The sequence below is a fragment of the Pholcus phalangioides genome, unplaced genomic scaffold (assembly GCF_987345545.1).
Source record: "Pholcus phalangioides strain wild (caught in Gottingen) unplaced genomic scaffold, Ppha-v1.0 ptg000012l_1, whole genome shotgun sequence".
Classification (NCBI taxonomy): Eukaryota; Metazoa; Arthropoda; class Arachnida; order Araneae; family Pholcidae; genus Pholcus; species Pholcus phalangioides.
Window position 1 is genome coordinate 4,470,940 of NW_028301605.1, and position 15,599 is coordinate 4,486,538.

Consider the following 15,599-nt stretch of genomic DNA (forward strand, 5'->3'; position numbering starts at 1 on the left):
GCAGGTATCATATACGCCGGTTTTATTCGATCTATATTCACCAATTGTTCTCCTATATTGAAAAGAATAAGCAAGTTTATAGGAAAACGTTTTTTTACCAAAAATGGTCCTTCGTAAGGTGATTGAAGAGACCTTTTAGTTGCACCACGTCGTACAAACACATGTGAGCAAGATTTAAGTTCAGCTGGTATGTAAACTTGATGTGATGAGTGATGTTTAGCGGGCACTGGTTTCACTTTGCATCTGAGCTTCAACAATTAATGTGCATAGTCAGCTGTCTTTAGATGATTTTTTGATTCAATGACCATGTCCCCTGGTAGACGTAGTACAGTACCAAGAATGATCTCAGCTGACAAGGCATTCAGGTCTTCCCGATGAGCTACTCTGAACCCCAGGAGTACCAGTGGCAAGGCATTCACCCAGTTCAAATCTTTGTGGCACATTAACGCTTGCATCATTCCATTGCACTTTGGGTTGTATGAAGTTGTCCTAGCAATTTCTGTACCCATGAGCTTGTAAAGGGCACGACCAAGTGAGATTTAAACTGTCTACTCTGATCGCAAATGACCCTCAGTGGCACACCAAATCTGCTAACCCAATTAAACATGAAAGCTTTTGAAATTGTTTCTGCAGATACGTCAACAAGAGGGACCGCCTCAGGCTAGCGTGTAAAACGATCAATAATTGTTAAGCAATATCAGTATCCCTGGCATAAGGGTAAAGGCCCCACTATTATCTAAATGTGCATGTGCGAAACGTTCATCAGGTGTTTTAAAATGCATCAAAAAGATTTTGTGTGCTGAAGTATTTTAGTCTCCTGACAAGGAATGCACGTTCTACACCACAAAGTTATATCTTTTTACATATTGGGCCACACATATTTTGAAAAAATAAGATTTTTTGTAGTTCAAATTCCGGGATGGGAAAGATTATGCAATGAAAAACGTCATTTCTCAAAGTTGCGAGAATGGAGGTTCGAGCTTTTTCATCGTTATCGCAAAACTACGAAATTTCTGAATCCGGAATTTGAACTAATACAAGTTCTAAACATGTTTTTTCTTTCCCACTCAAAATTTTTTCTAATTCGGGATCTGACAGCTGCTCTTGCTCCCAGAAAGGTAGATCATCGATTGATCGAAATTCTATCTCAGAAATCCTGGAAAACGAATCTGCAACAATATTGCTGTTGCCCTCTAAATATCTGATGTAAACTGTGCAATAAAATCTAACTGTCGTAAACGACATGAAGATGCATTTTCATTCTTCTGTTTCGAAGCATATAAGAGGGGTTTATGATCCACAAATAAAGAAAATGATCTAGCCTCAAGCATATGCCTAAAATGTTGTATAGCCAAATAAGCAGCCAAAAGCTATCGTAAGTGGAGTATTTTTGCTTTTGGGTGTTAAACCTTTTGAAAAGAAACCTAAAGGTATAGGGCCCTCTGAAGAATTTTCTTGTAGAACGGCACCTATAGCAAATCTACAATCCAAAATGAGAGCAAGATTAGCTGATGGAGAAGGATGATATAACAAAGTTGCATCGGCTAAAATTTATTTTGACTTCAAAAATGCATTTTCAGTTTCTTCATTCCACTCGACAGGGCATTTGTTTTTGTTTTTTTCGTTTGAACCCATTAACAATTTATTTAGGGGTGATGAAAATTCAACAGCTTTTCGACAGAAACGTCTGTAAGAATTAATCATTCCCAAATATTGTTGAACTTTTATAGTTTTGGGCTTAGGAAAATTGATAATGGCATCAACTTTTTTTTCATCTGTTTAATTCCATGACTATCAACTATATGTCCCAAAAAACAAATTTCGGTTTTGGCGAATTCACTTTTATCTAAATTAATAGTTATGCCATAGTCCAAAAATCTCTGAAACACTGTTTCCAAATGTTTTTGGTGCATTTCAACATTTTCACTGGCCACAAGGATGTCGTCCAAATACAGAAAAACATAATCCAGACCTTGAAGCACCTCATTAATGAAACGTTGGAATGTTTGAGCAGCTCCACAGAGCCCAAAATTCATAACAGGGAACTCAAACAGACCAAAAGGTGTAATAATTGCTGTTTTAGGGATATCAGGGGGGGGGGGATGGACCGGGATTTGATGGTAGGCCCTAACTAGGTCCAATTTGGAAAATACCTTTTTGTTTATATAAATTATGTGAAAATTAAACCGGCTATAATCTCCTGTAGGCTGCCAGTCGCTAGTCCCTTTAGGAACCATGTGGAGAGACCACTTACTGCGAGAGGGTCTACAAAATTACAAAATCCCTTCTCCAATCATGTACTCCAATTCCCATTTTGTAATCTGTAATTGAGACAGATTTAACCTACGGGCTCTAGCTACAACAGGGGGGGGGGGGGGGTCCTGTTTGAAGATTTTCTTTGTGACTGGGCTTAGGATAAAACTCAGTAATTTCTTTGTACTTACTAGGCAGTGAATGATAAGGATTATCTCTGAAAATTGTTTTAATAGTTTGGATATGTGAAAGAAAAACCTGGCTTCTTGAGATGAATTTTTTTTTTTTTTGGATCCCTCAAACATTTATTTTTAATGTCCACTAATAGGCCGTAATGCAAGAGGAAATCAACACCTATAATGGGTTTCAAAACTTCAGAGATTACAAAAGGTCATTGAAAATTTTGAATAAAGGCCAAAATTCAGTGTCAATAATTTTGAGCCAAATGTGCGTATTTTTGTTTCATTTGCAGCTAAAAATGCGAGTTTTGCAACGGGCATTTTTTTGAAAGATACAAAACTGGGTAGCAACTTACATGGCTTCCAGTATTGATCAAAAGTTTCGTTTTTGAAATTTTTTCACTTACGAAAAGCCTGCGACATGTGTTTGCCGGTTTGTCAAAAACTGTCGCAATTTTTTCCGGCGAAACTAGTTTTTTGAATCTACAAATGAACAAGGCTTGACGCACCTGGTTGCACGATTTCCAAATTTTTTATGATACCAGCATTTTTCCCATTTGGGTTGCGAAACCGGATTTGTTTGCATTGTATTAAAGCGAGTATATACGCGCTTAACTGAATGAGTATTATACTCGTTTCTCAATTGAGCGATGGAAGATTCTAACTGGTCAACTTGGTTTTGCAAACTTGTCAATTTTTGCGTACTCGCTATCAACAACCATAACTGCATTTTCAGAGCACTCGCAAATTTTGTCTGCCAAAACAGCAAGTCTTGACAGATCATCTTCACTAGCAGCTAGCAAAATAGACCTAGTGGTTGAGGGCAAACAATTCAACCATAAATTTTTTTAGGAAAGAATTTTCAACTAAACCTTCACTTAGACCCTGCATTTCCCATAAAATGAATGACGGTTTTTTATCTCCAAATTCCAAGGCTTCTAACAAAGTCTTAACCTTTTTTGATTGAGAGTCCTCAAAGCCAAAATTAAACCAATTTTTAATACTAAATAAGGATTTTCCTGAGGTGGTCTAAACAATATCGGTCGCATGACTCAGCGTTTGCAGTTCAAGAGCAGCTACTAAAGTGTGGAATTTCGTGATCTCTTCACGACTTCTGACTTTATGCCCGATATTATGTCTACTAACACATTTGAGGTGGTGGCATTCTTGCTCCATGTAGCAAGATAGCATTCTATTTCTTTGTCACAAAGGTTCTCACCAATGAACTTAACTACAGAAGAAAAATTATCGGAGACTGCCCATTTTTTTTATATCATGAAGTACAAAATCTTTATATACTTTGTTAGTCTTCTGCACAGCAATTTCAGTTTTTTCAGTAAACAAACACAAGGGATTTTTGGATGCAGTTTCTGGTACGAACTCACAGCTTGTGTTTCTGGCAATATAAATGGTTGTTGCCACCAGGATTGTCGTGATTTAAATCATGATTTCAAACAACTGATTTCTTTTTTAAAAATCACTGATTTAAATCAACTTTTGTTGTAATTGAATAAAATTATTAATGCAGCTCTAAACACTGATTTAAATTTTTGTTAAGTCAATGTATGATACCCACATCAATGTATGATACTACATACAAACATACATATATATTGTAAGCAAAAATCCTTATGAAAAGTTGAACTTGAATACCATTAAAAGTATCCTCTGCAATTCGAAAAATCTTGTGTCTTTTGTTATCCTTAATGCCAAGACTTTTAAGCGTCTCCTCATCGTCAATTTCTTTTATAAAAATTGACCTTGCCAGAGCTGAAATCAAATTGTCTCTCTTATTATGACCAAGATGACGATCAGCACAATAGTCCTATCGTGAAAAAATTACTCTATAAATGGTTATATAAAAACAATAAACATATAGGCTTATATGCACTTTTAGCAAAACATGAAACCAATACTAAATAGAATGTCTGGTTTAACAGGTCAAGATTTATCCTTCATGATGTTGATGATAGGATCAGTATGGCACAAGGAACATGAAGCCATGGATACGGCATGCCACATGACAACTGTTCAAGCGGGTGGCAGAATCACATTCTGGGGAGCATTTTTCTGGTATATACTCTTGGTGGTTCAGAGTTTCCATTGCTCCAATGTCCCCCCCCCCCCCCCACCCAGTCATCCGATCTCCATCCAATTGAGCATTTATGGGGATGAGGATGAAAGGACTGTTGAAAGCTCAGAAACACCATCTTTGGGAATTAAGAGTTGCCATTCCATTATCATGGGATAATACAGTCGAATCCTGTTATAACAAACGCCATGAGACCGCGAGGAATCACTTCATTAAAACGAAATTGTGTTAAAAAGGAGTTTCAGGTTACCTATCATTGTTCCTATGTAAACTTATTTGGGAGATTAAAAGTGTTGGTTAAAACAAGATTTCTGCTAAAACGGTATTCGTTAAAACAGGATTCGATTGTATTCCTTTTCAATGGATTCAGCAACTTGTAGAGTCCATGCCTAAAAGAATATCTGCTGTCATCATTGCCAGAGGAGGTCCCACATGATATTAGTGGCAAGTAGCAGGGTGTTCCTAATTTTTTGGCCACTGAGTATCATATTTACTTATGTATTTGACAAGTTTATTCTTTTTTCGTTCCAAAAACCTAGGTCATCCTACATGTGCAAGTTCTTTTTTTTAGTGCAGATCATGCCATTTGATGTGATCAGGACCCTGATATCAATAACCGATTGATCGCCAGTAGCATAGACAAGTATATCTCTAGAGCTGGTACCTAAGGCCGTGCACATAGTGAGGCAACCAAGAGGTACAGAAGTACATAATAGAGACTAGCAACAGAAACAACTGTCTTGTTTTGTTCTACACAGCACACCATAAGAAGCAAAAAAAGAGAAAGAGGCAGCACAACGAGGTGCTGGAGTTAAACGTGTTTGTTTTCACCCCGGTCTGCCGATTGTTTTTCTTTCTTCCTTTTTTTTTCTTTCACTCTTCTGCAGAGGGATCATCATCACAGCTTTACATTTCAGAACCCCTCTGGTCCCATTTTCTCTATTCTCAACTTTTACTATGTGCAGACATCTCTTCCTCCACCCTTATGCATTTTTTCTTCCTAGTCACAATTCTTGGAACTCTCACCTCTTTGCTCTACTATGAGTGCCATCTTAGTCATTTGGGAAATACTGCATGCATTTTGAATGTACTTGACAGATCGAAAAATGATACTTTGTGGATCAAGAGTGAAAAAAAACGAGAGCTGTATCAAAGTTTTGCAGATAGTTTGAGGAAACAAAAGATGATAGCATTAAGAAAATTTACTAAAAATATTACGTAGTAAACTTGAAAATGTGCTCTGAAATCCATGCCAGAAAAATGAAGGAACTGCATTATCGATATATAGCTGGATTGTGTGTTGGATAGTAATGTTTGTGCATGGATCAAACCATATGTGTGATTTAAATATGTCACACACACACGTATATATTATATATACGAAATTACATCTGTATAATTAATAGATTTTCTGTTGTATGTATAATAATGCGTAATTCCCCCCCCCCCCCCAAATAAAGCAGAACGTTCTGCAATGAAGACTAGAAATGTTTTGGAATACATTCCCATAAGAGTTTTCTACATTTTCCTTAAAATTATACAAATTGTGGAATCTGAAGAAGATTTCTGAAATCTGCAGTAACCAAAGTGTTTCATATAATGTAACCAGCATTTCATAATGGCTGTGTCCTAAATATCAGTGATATTTTCCAAGTATGCAATTTTGTAATTTACAAGCAAGTTTACTTGATATTAGTCATAATAACTTACAGTGTAAAGTTCCTCATGTCCACGAGTGTAATCTTTACTGCGTCTTTTACACCGGTCATGTTTAAAAAGCTTTTCTTCTTTCTTTTTCCATGTTAAATTAGGGTATTTTTCACTGTCCAACGACTCTATCAGAAATTCAATTAGGCTCTTTCTTTCTGGTTTTCTACCAGTAGCAGCGTTTTCCTTTCAGCTTTTTTTAGTTTTAGGCATTTTTCTCGTTAGCTGTAAAAGAAATAAAAAGTTAATCAAATAATAGTGATATACAGAACACTTAATTTTTTCACAAACATACAGCCCATAAAAATACCAGAAAGAGTGCCTTGTTACTGAAAAGAAAACTTCCTTGATATACCACCTATAAAAAAGTTATATATTTTTACCACCTATTTTTTTTCATCTGAAAAATATTGTGTGCTAGCTATAATACCCGACAGACCAGACACGACCCAGACTCTGTCCCTCCCGGGATATAAGCCTTTTACCCATGTAGGTTGGGTCAGCTATAATACCCGGCACTGCTCAGGTTTTCAATTGCTGGGCAGATAGAAAAAGTCACAAACCACTGATTAACTGATGCTTCAGTCGATCAGTATTCAGATAATCGATGCTCAACTGTATATTATCTATTAATTCTGCATAAGTTTGTGGTAGAACATAGGGCTACTAGATGTCCTCCTTTCTGATGTCATTTCAAGAATCCTCCTACTTTTATTTAAAACAAGGATGGTCAATCCACTGCATGCCATGGTATCAGGAGTGGACATGAACGCTTTCCACAAATCAAAATCACTATTCCATTTTTCAATCAAAGAAATTCTCTCTAGCTTGTAAACCCCCTCCCCCCCCTTTTCTTATGAATGATGGTTTTGTAGGCTGCAATACCCCTATCTAATACGATAGAAACTCTTAAAGTGATAATGTGTTGCTGTTGGTTTTTCATTTTTACGCATAGTTGCTCGACGTCCCATGTGTATGAGATTCAGGATTGTCTATATGGGGGACATGCATTTTGTAATACAATTATATTGTATATCCATGATTTCTTGGGGAGGGGAGGCCAAGCCCTCCTACAAAGTTTATTAGAAAGAGGGGGGGGGGCCCAAGCACCCTGAGTCCACAGGTTCCAATGTCTGTACCCAACGTGGTGTATTGGTAATATGAACTTCTGCCAATATTACATACACAATCTACATTTTTTGTGATAATCAAATATATGACAAAAATAAATCAATTTATCAAAAGAGTGACGAACTGAACATTTTTACTAAAATAAGGCAGCAAACAATATTTTGTAGAAACTGAAAAAATGTATGTTGTCATACTCATGTCTAGTAAAAATGGAACATATGGTCTGCATGTTAAAACTCAGAGAAGCATGCACATAAAAAAAATAATGTAGATTGTGTCACAGCTTGGAAAAAAGTTACCCCCCCCCCCCCCGTTTTAGAAAATTCACCCTTTTGTCCTCCTTAGGTTTTAAAATTATTTTTCTTTTTATCCTGAGGATTTTTTTTAAAAACTTACAACTTATAGGCCTACAATCGTTCCTGCTTAGAACATTTTCCCACTTAGAATGACTAATTCTTACGAATTTACCTTTTTTCTTATATTGATAATGTTAATTTTTCCCGGATACAATGTCTGAATTTTTTGCTATGCCCGCTTACAACATTTAAAAAATTTTCATTGGGCTTTTTTCTCCCTTGAAAACAGCATACTTTTTCACTCGTAAAGAAACAAAAATGGTGTTTGTCTGTGTGCCAGCCATTAACTATCATGTGAAAAATACAGTTGGGGTATTTTTATGGCTCTTCGGAAGCAGTTATGTTTTCAGCATAAAGAATTGACTGAAAAGTACATTTTTTTCCCTTTTTTTCACAGGTTTTATGAATTTTCAAAGTTTTTACAAACTTTTTGCCCACCCTGTAGATAGATAGCAAGAAAATTAGTGAGTCAGCAAAATAGTCCTCCTCTCTCTGGTCATTACAGAATTATTGTATGTTTACTTATGGTGTATTGCATTATTAGCCTAAACAAAGTATTTTATTATATTATTGATGAAGTGCTTTTATTAGTCATTTTTATGTGAATAATTATAGAATGAATCATCCAAGTTTATATCATTTCATATGGGGAAGTTTGATTCGTTATACGAGAGCGATTTAGATAACGAGCATGTCAACTAAAGGAATTAAGCTCATTAACCGACGTTCCACTGTATTTTTTCTAACGCAAAACAATCGGACAGACGCTCCCATAAAAATTTACTTTAACCCTTAACTGGCATGGTGGGGTCATTTTGACCCCACGCATTCTTCCTCTTGCTGCCCCTTGAGAAAGAATTGCATCTGGACCATCTTATTTTCAGTACCTTTCAAGCTAGTTATTTACATGTGTTTGACAAATTTATGATAATCTAATTCTTCCTTCTATATGATTGATCAAAGTTACTGGGGGGTCAAAATGATTCCACTTCACTACTTGCATAAGTCCTTTGTCTGACGGACGGAGTGTTCAGATCGAAATGGTGTATCGGAAGAGCGTCAGTTTTCTCAATTTCAAATTAGTTGTGAAACATCAGATATCTGAAGTGATCATGAGGATAGTATTGTTAGTGAATTGTATGTAAGATCTGTGTGATCAACACTTCATAGTGTTGTTTACAAGTACTATGTTACCGATTTAGAATAAGAATAATTTCCGTACTTCTGAAAATATCGTACATATTTAGAGAGATATAGATGGCTTTTTTCTCAGCCAGAGATATCAAGGAAACAGTTATTTTCCGGATATTATGCTGAGGTGAGCTCGGAAAGAAAAGTAATCACGTCTCCGCCGGGACTCGAACCCAGGCCCTCTTGCATACCGGGCAAGCATGCTACCATCTACACTACTGGAGACACATGAATCTGCCTTCCTAATTTCATGCACTGTGTCGTGAGGCGCTGAAGTAGAGGCATTAGTAGCCTCTCTTAACTTCAGGAAATGGCCCCCCGGGTGGGACGGTTTAGAGAGATATAGATGGCTTTTTCTCAGCCAGAGATATCAAGGAAACAGTTATTTTCCGGATATTATAACTGGAATAACTGGATATAATATCCGGAAAATAACTGTTTCCTTGATAGTACATATTATTTTAATTTGTAAATTTTATTTTCTGAGTACATTTCTATCATATTCTTGTTCATTTTTAAGTCATGACAGTTGCGCTCAAAAAATTTATTAAGTAATTTAAAAATTTTCAAAAGTCACGTATCCTTCCATTTCTTTCGAATGTGTGTCTTAATAAAAGAAAACTTAGGAAAATAATTAAAGAATTTCGAAAAAATATTTAGTGAATTAATTGACGGATGAACGAAGTCATGTAAAAAAACCCATTGTTTTTATGAAGATTTTCTTGATTTTTAAAATGCATCAATACTTGCTCTAGTCAAAATGACCTCCCACGACGCCAATTACCCACAGAATTTTCACAATGACAGTTAAGGGTTAAACAAAATTAGAAAATACGTGGAATTGTTGTATTTGTAATCAATCAACACATACACGACAATGACAATACAGAACCTGACACAGTTTAAAATTAAATTGAGGTCGATGGGCAGCTGGAGCTTTGGCAAGCAAACCTAAGACTGGAATGTTCACTTATTATTTTTTCGCCATTATTTTAGTACAGAAACAAATCAATAAAAATTCATACTTAGAGGATAAAACAATAGCAAGAAATGAGATTCAGTGTTTCAAGAAAGGAAATTTCCCGATTTCCCGCCATCTCTGCGAATACCATTAACTGCGACTTCAACACGTGCTCGCGTCAAAGATCAATTGCACTATTTAAAACAAGCATGGAATTCACATTTTTAGATATAAAAACAAAAAAAACGTAAAACCTATTAAAAACACAAAATAATCGAATGGTAAAATAATTTGCTCTGGTTAAATTGTTTCGATCACGAACATTAATAACATTACGTAAAAGTAAACTTATTAGATACTTCCTTACCTTTCTGAACGGTAAATAATAAGAATATTTATTGCCAAATTATTTATATTAATCGAAATCAAAAAAAAATCTTATCGATTGGGAACTTTTTAAAAGGAAACTTACGCACACACCTGTTAACTTCGATCGCAGCCAGCCCTACACACAAGAGAGCATCCGAGCAACTGAGAGAAGAAAATAGATGTTCAAGCAAGATTTCTATGACTGGAATATAATGTGTTTGTGTGTGTTCAAGGTTGTTTGTAAAAACAGCACCAAATAGAAGGGTGTGTGACTAGCGGCATTGAAATGGCGACTTATCTCCAAGTTCTAAAGAAGTTTATTGTCGGAAAACGAAAAGCCCTTTTCTGCTGACTTTTAAGGTATCCGACTACGTTGGAAACGTCATTTTGGAAGAAAATATAGATTTCCATTTTTTTGTTTAAAGTCCTATTTGTTGTGATTCCAAATCAGGCCTTGTTTTGTTTATATGATGTTTACAATCAAAGTTACGTTCACTTTAGTGTTGCGTTTTTACATATAAGTAATACGCGAATAAAGACTTCAAACGTGTTTTAGGCCGGTATTACACTATAAAAGTTTTGTAAAAGTGCTCTTATAAAATTTGAAAAATATAGCCAATAAACTGATTTGTTGCATTTGCTCGAATGTAACCTATAAGCTTTATCGGTTGGATTTTTTAAGTTTTATGAAAGGAATGTTATCAAACTTTTATAGTGTAATCCCGGCCTTACGAAGAATAATATTTTTGACATTTTACTCTAGTTTGTGACATGATTTGTAAAAAAATCTATTCATTGCATCATTACGAAATTGTAATGTGATATTTTGCTATGCATTGTTGAGGTTATGAACCAAAATCTAAGGTATATCACATATATTTTTTGAATTGCAGTGTTTTATAGACGACATGTAGGATGAAATTTCAAAAAATTCACACATATATAATTTTAGTATTTGGGTGTAATTTATGAGCATATCATGCAATCCTTTAAATTTTGGTTCATAACCTTCAACATTAATAGCTAAATGTACTGTCAAAATCACAAAGCATTTCATTAAAAAAAATTTTTGCTATCGTGTTTCGAATATCACGTGAATTTTGCCTAAAATTTGACATAAAAACTACTTTCTCATAGAAAATGTCATAGGTAGACCAAAATTTGTCACTGTCTTCATCATTTCGAGACACTTTTTATTAAAAAATGTTATTAAAGTTCACTCCAGTACCATTTTAAAGAAAAGTGACAAGAAAGGTAGTCGGATACCTTAAATTAAACCTTTTCAGGGCAGAAGTGGTTCAAGAGAATGTCTGGTGGGGGGGGGGGGGGTATTTTTTTTTTACAGACAGGAGTTTGAAATCCCAAGAGAGGGGTCATGTTGTACAAAATTTCCCAACATTGTGGACAGGGCCGCAGCATATACCCTCTCGGGGTCCAAGCACTGACATTTTTTTGGGGGCCCCCCCCCCCTTAAAAAGGCAAAAAATTATACAAAATAGGTACATTTTCTGTGAGGGCCCCCATTTGCCCCGATTGCCCCAGCCTAGTTACGACTCTGAGAGTGAGGTTTTCTTCGTCGGGGGGGTTATTACCCCGATCACCCCTTCCTCTGTGAAACTGCCACTGTTTCATGCAGGGGTGGATCTAGAGCTCGCTGTTGGAAGGAATGATTTTCAAATTGTCGTGGATTATATAGGTGGACTATACGTGTCCCGTATTTTCCAGGATTAGTACCGACAGTTCCAATTCAGCGAATTGGAGTCTGGGGACACCCATGGGCAAGTTTTCTGGGGGTACTTGATGAATCACATTTGTTTTTTGTTGTTTTATCATTGTAAAATTCGCTTCTTCAGTAAGCTGGTGCTTTCACATGTTCCTTTCCATAGCACACTGAAGTGGGACGAAATAAAGATATGTTGTGAAGAGAGGGGGGGGGGGTGGCGACCCTAGTATATATATACATTGCCCCTCTCTCTAAAATATATCTTTTTCATGCAATGAACCGTGCGAATATAAGCTCAAATTTCAATATTTACTCATTCATAGGCGTACGCAGAATTTTCTCAAAGGGGGGGGGGTTACGTTTTTTCCTGCAAAATAACACTATAATCTCGGCTTGAGGTGGGGGGGGGGTTTAGAACCACAAGACCCCCCCCCCCCTTGCGTACACCAATGCAAAAGATATAAACTATGAAGAAAGCATGCAATAAATACAGATAATCGATAACAGTAACAAAGTATGCTCAGGGCCGTCTTAAGAGTATCATGGGCCCCCGGGCTAATTGATTTTTCAGAGGCCCTATCGGGCAAATTCTCGAAAATTTCAACCTGATCTCATTTTTGTGAGGGCCCCTGGGCCGTGCCTTAAGACGGCACTGAATATGCTTAACAAATGATGGATAACAATAACAGTATAGGTATTGTGAACTTTGGCCTGAGTTTGGTCCAACCGTCCATGTACGGTTCCGTTCGGTGCATACGAGCTCCAAGGAAAGATTGAGATATTGGTTGCCTTTGTAGAGAGTCTAGTGCGTTCACCCGGAAAGTGAAAGGAAGTGGGTTCGATTCCCCGCACAAGGGTAATTTTTTCTCTTTCCTAAATACAGGGTGGGCAAAAAGTCCGTAGAAAATTTAAAAACGAATAAACGAGTGACTTCGGTGGAAATATGCATATGAGACCGTTGTAAAAACTTTCGCTCCTAATTATTCGGCGTTTTAATTTACAGTTGGCGGAGAAGGGAGAGAGAGAGGGGGAATGAGGTACAACAGAAGGAAGGGGAAAACTTAAGGGGACCGTTAAGACCTTCGGAGAAATTCTTCTCACCAAGGACCCTTAATCACACCCCCTGAAAAACAAACATTACCTTATATGGCTCGATGACCATCTCTTTCACTCTCTTACAACCCTTTGTAATTCGACCCGTGTTTCTCATCTGGGGCCCCAAGGCAGCAGTACCGTGTACAACTGTATCTTAAGGGCTAAACTTTCTATAAAATAGATTTTCCTTCCCACTATTATTATTATTATATGTGCCATAATATATACAATTAAATATAGGTGTAATCAAATGATTAATTATGTAAGATTCCACTGTACAAATACAACATAAGGCAAAATCTATTCAATATAACAATCTTTTCTTTTCTCTACAATTAAAACTATTTTAAGATTAAGTTAATGTAATGTTATGATGAATTTTGACAATTCAACATAACAAAGTTTAATTTCAAACAAAATGCATAGAATATTTTTTTCGCTATTTTTCCATTATTTAAGTAACATTAACATTGTTGTTGCGTAGTAATAATAATAGTAAAAAAAAAAGAAGAAGAAAAGTAAGGAGAGAGCAGAGGTCAAAAGGTGATGAGAGCTCCCCTCCCGTTCCCAGAGAGAGAGGGGGGGGGGGGACAGCGTTTTTATGAGTCAGTGTGTGTGTGTGTGAGTGACTATGAGTTGAGACCTCGAGCTGGTCAATTGTACAACGATTCCCTCGATCGGGATTTCGTGCGAGTGCATTTGTTAAATTTGTGAATTAAAATTATCGTAAAATTCTAGAAAGAGTTTGCAGTCCACTTTTTTCGAGTGAGTTATCGTTCAAACATAAAGATTTGATTGATATTTGATTGGTTGGCAGGATATTTGAATGCCGAGCATAAGGATTTGAGTAGTAGAAAGATGAAATTTAGCACTTGAAATATCAAAAATTTTGAGAGTTTCACGATAACAAACAATGATTTTTTTGCGTCAGTGTGTAACCAATTTCTCATAAGTAGGGCTCTGATTTTTATGACCTAAAGATGAAACGTCGTTGCTGATAAGTTATTAGCTACTACGTTTCTTCTTTACGTCATAAAAATCAGAGCCCTTGTCATAATCTTGTATTATCAATAATTATACGGTTTCGAGATGAATGTATGTATGTATAGTGTCACTTTATTGACCGTAACATTTATTTGAAGACAACCAACCAAAAAACAACGTTAAATGCGAATAAAACGGTTTGGTGTTGGCGTCAGAAGAGACGGGGCAACAACTTTGTAATTGAGTTTTTGAGCACACGGTGTCCGTATAAAAAGTTAACATTTTTATTTTAATAACTATACACCCCCTTGCAACATGAATGGCATATCTGAGTAGTATATACACGTTATTTGGATAATTTTTCTAATTGAAAGTATTCCTGTACGGTGAACGCGGTTTGCCAGTAAAGTACCATACGTCTTGTTATCTATGCACCCTGTATATTACACATAGTAGTGCCTGTTATGTGAAATGTTGTTGTTATAGGTTGTTAAAAAGCTCCTTTAATATCAATACTTATAAAAGCAACATCCAGTTCTTTGCTCTTGAATTCGTTAATTTTAGAGAGTATTAGGTTGAGGGAACGTCTATAGAATTGCCTGACTTAAAGCCGAATTGAAGGTTAGAGTTACAGTTTTGGGATTCCAAGTGGAAGTTGAGTCTTTGGGTCAAAAGTTTTTCTAGACATTTACCTCCTGCCAGCAAAAGGGTTATTGGACGATACGAGTCGATTACGTCTGGTTTATGAAAGAGTAAAGATAGGGCAAGCACTCAATGGTCTGGCTGGATTCTAACCGTATAAGGATTGTGGATTTTCAGGATTATGATCAGATCTACCCTCCACCCCACCGTGTAGTACTTTGCTCTGAGTAGACATCAAAATTGTCTAAAGAACCGTTTCAGCTCACTTGACAACCACCAGTGGCCTTTAGGGGTTTCAGCTGTCAGGAGTATGGCTTATCAAGATTATATGAGCAGACCCCCCCCCCCCACCCCCCACCCCAGAAGGTATCGCCTCTGAGAAATGCCGTGTTTCCGCATGGGCTTACCTTGTCACGGCCTGGGCCCTCAAGTGCAGAATGGACCTCATAAAAATGAAATACGGTAAAAATTCTCACGACTTAGCATGCAAATCGACATGCAGACGTTTCTAGCCGGGTATGGGGGGGGGGGGATTCAGAAAAGTCGCCCATAGAGAGAGGGGCACATGATGCTCTTAAGACGACCCTGGCTCTGAGTCGACACCAAAAAGTGTCCAAAGAACCGTTCTCGCTCTCGCTGAACCACCCGTGATGTTTTGTTGGGATTTTGATACCGTTGAGATATTTCGGCTGTCGAGATTATGAACCATACACCCATACGGGACACCCTGTAAAAATCGATTCCGCTGCATTTCAAATAAAATGAATCCCCAATTTTAGCATCCATCAAATATAATACCATATCTTAGTTCGCAATTGAACTGCGAAGGCCGTTCCTTTTCCGCCATATCGTGTCTTAAAACGAGCGTCTGACAAGCCCGTTGCGTTTTTGATTGATTCCCATAGGAGTGGCCGAC

The 15,599-nt window shown here is 36.8% G+C and overlaps 1 protein-coding gene across 4 annotated transcripts in view; it reads right to left on the bottom strand.

Moving 5' to 3' along the window:
• The window catches only part of LOC149079179 (uncharacterized), a 32,983-nt gene extending 22,461 nt beyond the window's left edge, over positions 1-10,522 (bottom strand). Inside the window, exons 1-3 of one of the 4 annotated variants that reach the window (XM_089240084.1) lie at positions 10,343-10,522; positions 6,235-6,456; positions 4,086-4,257 (exon numbers count right to left, since the gene is read on the bottom strand). In XM_089240084.1, the coding sequence (XP_089096210.1) occupies positions 4,086-4,166 (81 nt within the window). In that variant the 5' untranslated portion in view covers positions 4,167-4,257; positions 6,235-6,456; positions 10,343-10,522. The remainder of the gene's footprint in view (positions 1-4,085; positions 4,258-6,234; positions 6,457-10,342) is intronic. The other 3 variants (XM_089240082.1, XM_089240083.1, XM_089240086.1) reach the window with 3 other exon arrangements.
• Between the last annotated feature and the right edge of the window lie 5,077 nt (positions 10,523-15,599).